We start from the raw sequence: 11795 nt of genomic DNA on the forward strand, positions 1-11795 counted from the left end.
ACCCAAGATGGTGACATGTCTCCCCACCCACCAGAAAACACCCTGGGACACCCCCCCCCCCCCCAGGGCCACCAAGTGACGGGAAGAAGGGGACCAACTTTTGGCTACCTGGGGAGTTCACACAAGTGCCAGAGCAGAGATCCCCCCGCCCGACAGAAAGCGCCAGGTCTCCGGTGCTGATGCGCCCCATCCCCGAGGGGCGCCCAGAACGGGCCAGCTGCGAAGCCCACGTGGTGCCCCACTGCCGGCCGCCCCAGCGCGAAGCCTCGCAAAGGAACAGGCGCAGGCGTGAAACAGGAACCGGGTTTTATTCTCTGACGCTCATTTTAATGTTTCTTGTTTGCAGCTGCCACCTGGAAGAGAGGAGGCGGATGAGAGCCGTGCCGGAGGGGAGCAGCCCCCCATCCCCCTCCCAGGACAGGTTGTGGGGGTCACACGGCGCGGAGCCCAGCAGGGGGCGAGCGAGGGAGGAATGGGGACGCTCAGCACTACGCGGCCGGGGCTGCTAGCCAGGGCACCAAGGCAGCGGCTGGCTCTGTCCTGGCCGTGGGGCTGGGCGAACGCCCCTCGCCATGCTGCCATGGGCTGAACTAACCCGCTTTCAGGGACCCTGAACGCACGGGCGGGGTCCCCGGGCCCGACCCAGCACACGGGGGTGGGAACGCAGCCTTACCTGGCCGGCGATTCTGTCCAGATCTCTCTGTCCCTGGGGGGTGAGTTTGCGACCTCTGGCAGGAAACAGGAAGGGTAAAGACCTGGACTAACGCTCTCCCAGCGCCCCGGCCCCTGGAGCCGGCTCGGCTGCTGCCCGTGCCCACCACACAGCGTTCAGATCTGGCTCCGACACCCGGCGCACTCAGTGTAAACCCGACAGGCTGCTCCGAAACCCGCCTCCCCTCCCACCCAGCAGCCACGTCCGTCCCCGTCACGAGCGCCCGGCCAGGCCCCTCGACACTCACCCGTCCTGATCCTTCTCCACCATTTTCAGCCCCTCCAGGGCCTGCAGCACCCGCCTGGCCACGCTCTTGGAGCCGCGGCTGAAGTGGCTGGGCATGACGCCGTTGCGCTGCCGGCCCCCGTAGATCTTGGTCATGGAGCCGACGCCGGCACCGCCGCGGAGGTACAGGTGCCGGGCTGTGGAAGCTGCAGAACCACAGGCAGAGCCCGTTAGCCTGGCATCCCAGCGGCTGCTTCCAAGCCAAAGCATTAACACGCCCCCTCCCCCACCGCACAGCCTCTCTGAGCAGCCACCACGGCGGGGGAGCGAAGGCGCCAGGGATCGGTCCAGCTGGGCTGCGACCAGGACATTCACGGGGATCAGGGCTCGGTTTGCCAGCTAGGAAGCCGGAGGTGCCGGAATCGCTGCGCAGGGCAGAGTTCCTCCCGCCACCACCCGCTCGGGGTTCCCTGCACGACTCCCACAGCCTGCGGGGCTGGTGAAATCAGCGCACACCCCCAGGCAGCGGGCTGACCCCTCACTCACAAACCCAGGGCAGGGGGGGCTGGGATCAGAGCCCGAACGTTTCTCTAGTTCAGCGCTGGAAGGTTCGGGGCGCAGGACACATTCGAGAGCCTCTCGCCAGCCAGACGAGGCTCCCGGCCGGGCAGGAAAGGCTGCGGCACAGAGCTGAATTCAGAGCCCGTTCCTTTGCCCTACGTGGCATGTTCACAAGCCAACCCAAGAGTCACAAATGAGCCCCGGCGCCCGGAGACTCCAGAGGAACCGTGGCGGCCATGCCCATGGATCAGAGGCACAAGGCCACAGTCCCTCACTAGCAACGCAGGGTGATCGCGAGTCAGGGCATCTCCTCCCACACCCCCAGCAGGACCGAACACAACCCACTTTTCAGTGCTTAGCGCTCAGATTCCGGGTTCAATGGGCGTTTGCTGGCTGAGGCGAGCGGCCGCCCCTCCCCAGGACACACCACACAAGCCGAAGCCCCCGAGACGACGCGGCAATGCCAGCCGCGTGGGAGGGACGTGGGCTGTGACTCCCCAGCTCATTCAGGGGTCACTGCTCTGCTGGTTCGGGGGGCAGACGTGCCCCTGGTGCCATGGGCAGGGCTGGGATTCTTACCTGCTCTGGTATAGAACCAGTTCTCATCATACGGGGCCAACTCCTTGTGCTTGGCCAGCTTGACCGTATCCACCCACTCGGGCACCTTCAGTTTCCCTGACCTGGAAGCAAGGCAGAGACAGGTCAGCCCCAGCTCCCGAGCAGCCCAGCCGGGGGTAACGCTGCGTGGCCGGCGAGGGACGGGCCGGCAGAGGAGACTTCCCGGGCCCAAGCAGCGCAGGGACCCACAGGCCCCTCCAGAGCAAAAGGGGCATTTGGGGAGAGGAAACGTAGCCTGGGCCGATCCGCGGCAGCGGCCTCCCCGGTGCGAACGAGCCGCGTCCGGCCGCTCCACCCGCCCCCGGGGAAGGGAAACTCACTTCTTGAGGAAGGCGGCCAGGGCCCTGACGAACTCCTGCTGGTTCACGTCTTTCACCGTGACCCCGGGCATCTGCGAGACAGGAGACCGCGCTCAGCGCTGCGCGGGGACCCGGGCGCTGCCGGGCGGCAGAACCGACCCTGCTGGGCGGGACGGGGGGCCCCTGCCCTGCCCCCCCCAGCGGGGAGCGGCCCTGGGACAGGGGGGCCCCCTGCCCTGCACCCCCCCCAGCGGGGAGCGGCCCTGGGACGGGGCCCCGCCCTGCACCCCAGCGGGGGCCCTGGGACGGGGCCCCTGCCCTGCACCCCAGCGGGGAGCGGCCTCGCCAGCCCGCCGGGGCGGGGCCCCCCCGCCCCGCGCACGGGCCGAGCCGGGTCCCGCCCGCCAGGCGCTGCGGAACCCAGCAGTTACTGCGGGGGCCGGGCCGGGCCGAGCGGGGCCGGGTTACTGGGACCCCCACGGGGCAGCGGCCGCACAAATCCGGATCAGCTCAGCCCGGCCGCGGCTGATCCCGCCCCGCCCCGCCCCCCCCGGCATGGCCCGCAGGGCAGATCGGAGCCCCCCCCACGGGGCGGCCCCCCCAGCGCCTCTTCCCCGCTCCGACGCGCCCCCTCCCACCCCCGGGGTGAAGCGGGGGCTCCCGGGGGGGCCGGTGCCGGGCGCGGGGGTTCCGGGGGGGGCCACGCGGGGTCCCGCGCCCGGGGTGAAGCGGGGGGCTGCGGGGGGGCCGGTGCCGGGCGGGGGGGGCCATGCGGAGGGGGGGCTGGCCCGGCCCCCCCCGCTCCTCACCTCGCTGCTGGCTCCGCGCTGCCGGGCTCGGAAAGGGCCGTACGGGGCCGCCCGCCCTCAGAACACGGGGCCCCAGATCCCGCGAGAGCCGCTCGCCCAATCGCGCCCCGCGAGAGCTGCGCCCGGCCAATGGCCGCCGAGCGGGAGTGGGGGGGGGGGCGGGGCCCCGCGGGGCGGAAGTCAGGGGGCGGGGAAATCAGTAAGGGGCGAAACGCCGCTTCGTCATCCGCTGCGGGGCGGAAGCGGGGCTTGTCCGGAACAGCGGGGCGGAAGTGTGACGTCACATCGGTTCGTCGTGACATTACAGGCTCGACGTGTGATGTAACCGCATCCAATCCCATGACATCACAGCATCCAAATGTGATGTAACCGCGTTTGATCACAGACTTGTGACGTCACAGCGACTCATTGTGACATCACCTCATCTGATCACAGTCTCGTTGTGACATCACAGCGACTCGTTGCCATGCTGGGGAGTTTCACTGGGTCACTTTCACTGTTGCCGGGTGGCTCGAGCCAGCCCCCACCTGGGAATGGCCTGCGCTGGACAGAGCCACGGCCCAATCCCCCTCCCCCGCCAAGCCCCCCCCAGCTGGCCAGTCCCCCCCACCCCGCCCCCACCTGGGAACAGCCTGCGCTGGACAGAGCCGTGGGACGTCCCCATCCAGCCAGTTCCTTCTGAGCCCCGCCCCAATCCGGAAACATGCTGCCTTTGATGGAGCCGTGGCCTGTTCCCCACCCCAAACCAGCCCCCGCCCCAGCCAGTCCTTCCCAACACCCCCACCAGCTGGGAACCATTCCCCGACCCCGAGCCAGCCAGTCCCTCCCAGCCTCCTGCCCCCACCAGCTAGGAACCATCCCCTCCCCGAGCCAGCCAGTCCCTCCCAGCCTCTGCCCCCCGCACCAGCTAGGAACCATCCCCGAGCCAGCCAGTCCCTCCCAGCCCCCGCTTTTCCCCAACCCAGCTGGAAGGGAGCCCTGGCCTGTTCCCCCCGCCCCCAAGCCAGCCCATGGCCCCGCACCCCTGCCCTTTCCCAGAATCGATTTAACAAACATTTGGTAAAAGCAGGAGGCCAGTCACGGGACGGTTTTATTGCCCGGCAGCAGGGTCCATTATCCGCCTGACAGCTGCGTGATCGATCCCTGCCACCACTTCAATAATTGCTCCGTGAGCCGGCGGGAGCCCCCCCCTTGTTTTCCCTGCTCGCGCTGGCTGGCGGGGCTGGGTGCCTCCGACTCGCCCAGAGACCGGGAACCCATGGCTGGAGCTCAGCGTAAGCCAAGCGGCTCAGCACCGTCCAGGATGGGGCCGGTATTTAACAGACAATAACCCCAGGGACACAAAGCCAGGAGCAGAAAACCCAGCCCCTGCTGGGGGGTTGCTGAGGGGGCAGGCACCAGAGATTGGGGGGGGGAGCGTCACCCCTTCCCTTTACCAATAGGACAGGGAGCTCGGCGGGGCGCCACGCCGGGATCGGGGAATAAGGACCAGGGCTGGGCCTTGGTCCCTCTTATCTTCGGCCGCTGCGGCCCTGGGGCTGAACCTTGGCGCCGGAGCAGCAGGGGACGTAGCGGAGGAGGACGGACCTGAGCGCCCGCCCGAAGTCCTTCTTCCTCATGGCGTAGACGAGCGGGTTGGCCAGGGAGTTGAGGTGGGACAGCAGCACGGCCAGGCGGTCCAGGGCCGCGTAGCTCCGGCAGCCGGGGCAGAGGAGCCGCACGCAGTAGATGACGTGCAGCGGGATCCAGCAGAGGCAGAAGATGCCGAGCAGTTGGAGGAGGGTGCGAGCCATGTGCAGCTCCCCGCGCCTGGCCGCCCGCAGCGGCTGGGCGAGGAAGTGCCCGCGCACCAGCCGGAAGAGGTCGGCGTAGATGCCCAGCAGGGCGCCCAGGGGCAGCAGCGTGCAGGCGAAGAAGACGAAGTAGACCAGGTATTCGGGGGTGAAGACGGAGGTGAAGGAGCAGCGCCCCAGGTGGTCGTCGTGCAGCTCGCTGTAGGGGGGCGCCGCGCGCGCGGCCGGGTACACCTTGGAGAGGAAGCCGCCGTAGGGCTGCTCGCGGGCGATGAGGACCACGGCGGCTCGCTCGGCGGCGAAGCTGGCGGCCAGCGTCCGGTTCCCCTCCACGTAGCGCCCCAGGCGGTTCCAGCCCATCATGGGGGAGAGGCCGATGAGCAGCGAGAGCAGCCAGCACAGGCCCACGGCGCCCAGCACCCGGCCCTTCCTCACGTGCACGGCGTAGCTGCAAGGAGAGAGCCGGCTCAGGGCCTCGGCACCCCCCTGCCGGCCCCGGTGGGCACCAGCTGCCCGGCAGCCTGGGCAGAGCCACGCCCGCCGGGATGGCCTGGCGCGCACCGGAGCCCGCGTGCCAGCGCTGCCTGCCGGATGGGCGGGTGCCCCCCGCGGCCTGCTAGGAGCCGCTCAGCCCCCAGACCCACCGGGGGCCACAGACTGGCTTGCCCGGCCCCGGAGCCAGCCAGCTGGCGTGTCCCACTGCCCCTTGGCTGGGGAACTCCCCGCGCCCACACCCCCGGGAGGCCCTGCCCCAGGGGGCCCCGTCTCTCTTGCCTGCTGGGCAGCCGGATTTTCAGGTGGGCGTTGAGCGCGATGAGCAGCAGCAGGAGGATGGAGAACTGGGTGGTGACCAGCGGGAAGCAGGCGAGGAAGAGGCAGGTGTAGAAGCAGAGGGTGAGCTCCAGGCTGAGCACCATGGAGAAGGGGATGGCCAGGGCGCCCACGCCCAGGTCGGCCAGCGCCAGGCAGGCCACCAGGCAGTTGGTGACGCTCCGCAGCTCCCGGTGCAGGCAGAGCGTGGCGCACACCAGCAGATTGGTGCCCACCACGGCCAGGGCCAGGAGCCCCTCCAGAACGACGAAGCCGAGGGACAGATCCATTGGGGCAGGGGCGAGGGGGCACCCGCCAGCCCTGCTGCCGAAGGGAGCGTCCCCTGCAGCCGGCCCTGCCCGGGGATAAGCGGCTGCCGGCTGCGTTTGCCAAGCGATCCCTGAGCAAACAGATCAGGGTGGTGGAGGGCGGGTGCCGCGTGGATCGATCCGGCTCCCACGCGGGTGTCAGGCGCCAGCTGGCGGCGGGAGAACGGCAGGGACCAGCGAGGTGCCTGCGGGTTCGGGGAGCAAGCGAGGGCGCGGGCAGACTGAGGCGCTGCTCGCGTTGGGGTGGGGCGCTGGGGGGCACCGCTCGGGGGGGCAGGGGTCCCCTCCCCAGAGGTTCAGATAAACGCCTGACTTCCAATTCTGGCACTTCAGCGGTTCGCCCCTCACGATGAATGCAGGGCTGGGAGCACCCTGGGGCAGGGCCCGGCTCTGGGTTCTGTGTGCGTGCAGCCCCTGGCGCGCTGGGGTCCTGGGCCAGGACGGGGGCTCCTGGGCGCTACCATAATACACCTAATAGCAACCGTAACGTGCAGCCCCTGGCGCGCTGGGGTCTTGAGCAAGGACGGGGGCTCCTGGGCGCTACCGTAATACACCTAATAGCAACCGTAACGTGCAGCCCCTGGCGCGCTGGGGTCCTGGGCCAGGACGGGGGCTCCTGGGCGCTACCGTAATACACCTAATAGCAACCGTAACGTGCAGCCCCTGGCGCGCTGGGGTCCTGGGCCAGGACGGGGGCTCCTGGGCGCTACCGTAATACACCTAATAGCAACCGTAACGTGCAGCCCCTGGCGCGCTGGCGTCCTGGGCCAGGACCTCGGCTCCTGGGTGCTACCGTAATACACCTCTTGAGCAAGACGGGGCTCCTAGGCACTACCATAATACACCCAGCCCCTGGCGCGCTGGGGTCCTGGGCCAGGACGGGGGCTCCTGGGCGCTACCGTAATACACCTAATAGCAACCGTAACGTGCAGCACCTGGTGCGCTGGGGTCCTGGGCCAGGACGGGGGCTCCTGGGCACTACCATAATACACCTAATAGCAACCGTAACGTGCAGCCCCTGGCGTGCTGGGGTCCTGGGCCAGGACGGGGGCTCCTGGGTGCTACCGTAATACATCTAATAGCAACTGTAACGTGCAGCCCCTGGCGTGCTGGGGTCTTGGGCAAGGACGGGGGCTCCTGGGCGCTACCATAATACACCTAATAGCAACCATAACGTGCAGCCCCTGGCGCGCTGGCGTCCTGGGCCAGGACGAGGGCTCCTGGGTGCTACCGTAGTACACCTAATAAATACCAGCCGTAAGATGCAGCCCCATCAGAGCCCAGGGGAGCAGCTGCTAGTCCGGGTGGCAGAGCAGATGGCCCCGGAGCCGGTGGCTGCCGAGGGAGGTGCTGGTAGCCGGAGACTGAGGATCCGCCCGCCCTTCCCTGCCCTGCACCATCCCTCCCAGTCGCCCCTCGCGAGAAGCAGAGACCTTCGCCTGGCGGGTCTCCCAGCGGCCTCCTGCTGCAGAGAGCTACCGGCCGGGGTAGGGGTGTGGGGGGACACTGGGGCTGGGTCCCTGGACTAACGGACCTCGCGAGGTGCCCAGACCTGGCACCTTGGCGGCTGCAATACAGACCTGCTGGCTAGAGAGGGGCCGTGACGCGCCTGCCTCCCTCTGTGGAGCGACAAGGCCGGGGCGTTAATGTCACTTATTGGACCAACTTCTGCGGGCGAAAGGGCCGAGCTGCCGAGCTCCCTGGAGCCCTGCCCCCGCCCGCCGGGTTCGTCTGAGGAGTGGCCCAAACGGGCTCTGCCGGAGGAGCGGTTATGGCCCCCTGAGCCCGAGGGCAGGCGGGGGCAGGACTAACGTTAATCCTCTCTCAGCTGTGAACGATCTCGGGTCTGTGACGCGCAGGGGGACAGGAGCCTCCCGTGGCCGCGAGGAAGAGTCACCGAATCGCAGCCGGTACAAAGAGGCAGAACTTCGGTGCCACCTTCTCTCTGCCGCTCGAGGCCAGTGCCGGGGTCTGCCCGGCCGTGCCGGGGGTTTCATGCCCCAGCTGAGCCCCAAAGCTTGCGGGAGGCTCCAGGGTGAAAGGGAGCTAGACAAGTTCAGGGAGGACGGGTCCATCAGTGGCTATTAGCCAGGCTGGGCAGGGAGGGTGTCCCTGGCCTCTGTTTGCCAGCAGCTGGCAATGGGCGACAGGGGAGGGGTCACTTGCTGATTCCCTGGTCTGTTCATCCCCTCGGGGGCTCCTGGCACTGGCCACCTTCGGCAGCAGGACCCTGGGCTGGATGGACCTTTGGGCTGACTCAGGCTGGCTGCTCTTGTGTTCAGGGAGGGAAGGATTCATTCACTGGGAGGAAAACAAGCCGCCTGTTTCCTCCACCTCCCTATTGCCGAGCCAGCCGGAGGAAACCCGGGCCCGGCCCGCGCCAGTCGGAAGCGCCAACGGGCACAGATGCAGCGGCCGAAGCGCACAGCCCGCCAGCGCCATTCACACCAGCTGCCCGAGCACCCAGGGGAGCCGGCGAGCGGCCGTGCAGGGCCGGGACCCGCCCCTCGCTGGGCCCTGCTGTGAGATCTGCGGGCCGGGCCCGGCTCGGGGGCTGTGCGGCGCCCAGGGGAGCCGGCGAGCGGCCGTGCAGGGCCAGGACCTGCCCCTCGCTGGGCCCTGCTGTGAGCTCTGCGGGCCGGGCCCGGCTCGGGGGCTGTGCAGCGCCCAGGGGAGCCGGCGAGCGGCCGTGCAGGGCCACCACCCGCCCCTCGCTGGGCCCTGCTGTGAGCTCTGCAGGCCGGGCCCGGCTCGGGGGCTGTGCGGTGTCCAGGGGAGCCGGCGAGCGGCCGTGCAGGGCCAGGACCCTCCCCTCGCTGGGCCCTGCTGTGAGCTCTGCAGGCCGGGCCCTGCTCGGGGGGCCGGGGAGCCCAGGGGAGCCGGTGAGCGGCCGTGCAGGGCCACGAGCCGCCCCTCGCTGGGCCCTGCTGTGAGCTCTGCAGGCCGGGCCCGGCTCGGGGGCTGTGCGGCGCCCAGGGCTTCGGGAGAGGGGACGCACTCGCCCCGCCGAGGATCCCTGGCGCCCGGTAGCCGGCCGGCCCCCCATCTTCCCTGTCCCAGGCCAGGCGCACCCAGCTTGGTGTACGCAGGAGGCTGGGCTGCCCTGGGGATTACGAGTGAGAGACGACCCCGAGTCTGGGGGGAGCAGAGAGCTCGGGAACCAGAGTCCGGATGGCGGCTGCTGGCCCGGAGCCCGAGAGCCGGAGCCCGAGGGCAGCTGCAGCTCTGCTCCCCCTCGACAGCCCAGCAAGGCTCCGCTCCAGGCTCCCCGGCCTGCCCGGCTCCCGGCCCCGCGGCGAACTCCCCAGCAAAGGCAGACGAACCGGGCCGGCTGGGTTCTCCTCCGAGACCGATCACCGAGTCCTCGCCAGGCGTGGGGCGCTCGCGGCCAGCGCTCCCTGGGCCAGGCGTGTTATTCTTGGGGTAGAAACGTTACAGAGAAAACACCCGAGAAGCTGCCCCCCTGCTAGCGAGCTCGCCAGCGAGTCCCCGGCCGGCGCCACCGGGGCTCTGGGGCGTGAGTCCTGCACAGTCCCCTGCAGCCGGTGTCTCCCAGGCCCCCGCCGTAGTTCAGAGCTACCTGCCAGCCCTTCCCAAAGGGCTGGGCCCGCCACGGGCCCGGGCGGGGCTGGTTAAAGGCCCCGAGCCTGCTCAAAGCCGGGCGATTTAGCCCCAACCCCCTTTCTCTGGCTGCTGATCCCTGGGGAATCCAGCGTGAGCCCCTCCCGGGCCGGCTTGCGAGGAGGAATTGCACGAGCCCCCCGTGACACACACCCAGACAATTGCGTTTCAGTGCCGTGCCCCCAAAGGCACTGAACACAATTCAGGTGGTGCAACGATGCTGGTTCTGGCGGGACCCAACTGAGGTGCCAGTTCAGGACACATCGCTCCGAGCAGGGCAGTCACAGCCCCAGGCTGGGGTTTTTCCACTTCTAAGGCACCAAACCCGCCGGCCAGAGAGGACTTTGGTCTCACCCCACTAGCTAAGCACAAGTCACACAAGCAATTCCCTCAGACACTCCAGTCTCCCAGTATCCCCACCAGTGCCCCTCATATGGGGACGAATGGTTATGAAAACCAACACCCCAGTAAAAGAAAAGAGGTTCTCCCGATCCCAAAGGACCAAGCCCCAGACCCAGGTCAATATACAGATCAGATCTTACCCACAAATCACGCTGGTGCCGATCCTTTAGCATCTAAAATCTAAAGGTTTATTCGTAAAAGGAAAAAGCTAGAGCTGAGAGCTAGAATTGGTTAAATGGAATCAGTTACATGCAGTGATGGCAAAGTTCTTGGTTCAGGCTTGTAGCAGGGATGGAGTAAACTGCAGGTTCAAATCAAGTCTCTGGAACATCCCCGCTGGGATGGGTCCTCAGTCCTTTGTGCAGAGCTTCAGTTTGTAGCAAAGTCCCTCCAGAGGTCAGAAGCAGGATTGAAGATAAGATGGAGATGAGGCATCAGCCTTTTATAGGCTTTTCCAGGTGTAAGAACCTCTTTGTTCTTACTGTGGAAAATTACAGCAAAATGGAGGCTGGAGTCACATGGGCCAGTCCCTGCACTTTGCTGAGTCACAAGGCGGATCTGCCTCCTCTCCATGGGTCAGTTGTGTCGCTGATGGTCCTTAATGGGCATCAAGCAGGCTGGGCAGAGCTGACACCAGCTTGTGTGGGGTCTCCCAGCAGCACAGCACATGTGTGACATACAGACAGCACAGAGCCAATACTCATAACTTCAGCTACAAAGTGACACACACACCCAGCCAGCAGCATCACACCCAGCCAGCCAGCACCTGGTCTTAGACACCTCATTTGACCCCCTTTATACAAGGTTTGGTGCCACTCCAGGCCCTTGGTTGCAGCCATGATCTACACGGTCCCAGTTCAAGTCAATGACGTGGCAGGCGGGTGTTGCTGGGCTCCAGCAGGGCCGCCCAGGAGACTGTCGCACGCTGGGGAAGGATCGAGGGTTCAGCCAGCGCCAGACCCGCGACTGATGCAGGGCCGAGACGCTCCGCGCGAGAGGGGGGGGGGCGGAGGCCAGTGAGACGCGGAGCCGTGGGGCACAGTGAGAGCCGCGGGCGCTGCCTCTGCTGTGGCGCTGATCCCGCCGGGCCGTGGCGGCTCGAAGGCGCTGGGGGTTAGGGCTGGGGGACATTTCTAACCAGCGACCCCCGCCCAGGCCTGGCTCGATTTGGGGAAGCCTGTGTGCCGTTCTGGGGGGGAGGAAAATGGCGGCCCGGGGACACTTGCACGGCCCCCCAGCCCCTGAAAGGGCCTGAATGTAGTCTCCCAAAGGGCCTGCTTTTGCAGATCCCTCTTGCACCCGGGAAGGAGAGAAAGGCCAGAGAGGAGGGGCCGGAGGGGGGGTCAGTCTGGGGCTGGCTGGGGACGGGGAGTGAGGGCAGACGTGGGGGTCTGGCTCACTGCCCCCAGAATGGACTCGGCCGAGGGGTCCGGCTCGCGGTACCTACAAGCTCTGTGTTAGCCCCTGTTCCTGTCATCGAATAAACCTCTGTGTCCCTGGCTGGCTGAGAGTCATGTCTGACTGCGCAGTGGGGGGGGGGCAGGACCCTGTGGCCCCCCAGGACCCCGCCGGGGGGACTCGCTGGGGGAAGCGCACGGAGGGGCAGGGGATGCTGA

General features: G+C 67.7%; 2 protein-coding genes across 2 annotated transcripts; both read right to left on the reverse strand.

Moving 5' to 3' along the window:
- Positions 1 to 289: 289 nt before the first annotated feature.
- Positions 290 to 3357, reverse strand: RPS19 (ribosomal protein S19). Its single transcript, XM_039512945.1, has 6 exons — positions 3225 to 3357; positions 2437 to 2507; positions 2078 to 2178; positions 960 to 1143; positions 674 to 728; positions 290 to 353 (listed from the first exon to the last, which is right to left on the reverse strand). The coding sequence occupies exons 2-6, from the start codon at positions 2505 to 2507 to the stop codon at positions 327 to 329; spliced, it is 438 nt and encodes a 145-aa protein (XP_039368879.1). The 5' UTR covers positions 3225 to 3357; the 3' UTR covers positions 290 to 326.
- Positions 3358 to 4735: 1378 nt separating this feature from the next.
- On the reverse strand, positions 4736 to 6117 carry LOC120390116 (adenosine receptor A1-like). Its single transcript, XM_039512429.1, has 2 exons — positions 5792 to 6117; positions 4736 to 5465 (listed from the first exon to the last, which is right to left on the reverse strand). The coding sequence occupies exons 1-2, from the start codon at positions 6115 to 6117 to the stop codon at positions 4736 to 4738; spliced, it is 1056 nt and encodes a 351-aa protein (XP_039368363.1).
- Between the last annotated feature and the right edge of the window lie 5678 nt (positions 6118 to 11795).

This window comes from Mauremys reevesii, linkage group 24 (assembly GCF_016161935.1).
Source record: "Mauremys reevesii isolate NIE-2019 linkage group 24, ASM1616193v1, whole genome shotgun sequence".
In the NCBI taxonomy this organism is placed as follows: domain Eukaryota; kingdom Metazoa; phylum Chordata; order Testudines; family Geoemydidae; genus Mauremys; species Mauremys reevesii.

Excerpts from the sequence above, each read along its gene's own strand:
- RPS19 (XM_039512945.1), bottom strand. The coding sequence starts at position 2,507 with ATGCCCGGGGTCACGGTGAAAGACGTGAACCAGCAGGAGTTCGTCAGG. Across the intron at positions 1,144-2,077 it reads CTGGTTCTATACCAGAGCAG|CTTCCACAGCCCGGCACCTG; the intron begins GTAAGAATCCCA and ends GTGGTTCTGCAG. Across the intron at positions 354-673 it reads TGGACAGAATCGCCGGCCAG|GTGGCAGCTGCAAACAAGAA; the intron begins GTAAGGCTGCGT and ends CCTCTCTTCCAG.
- LOC120390116 (XM_039512429.1), bottom strand. The coding sequence starts at position 6,117 with ATGGATCTGTCCCTCGGCTTCGTCGTTCTGGAGGGGCTCCTGGCCCTG. Across the intron at positions 5,466-5,791 it reads AAAATCCGGCTGCCCAGCAG|CTACGCCGTGCACGTGAGGA; the intron begins GCAAGAGAGACG and ends CTCTCCTTGCAG.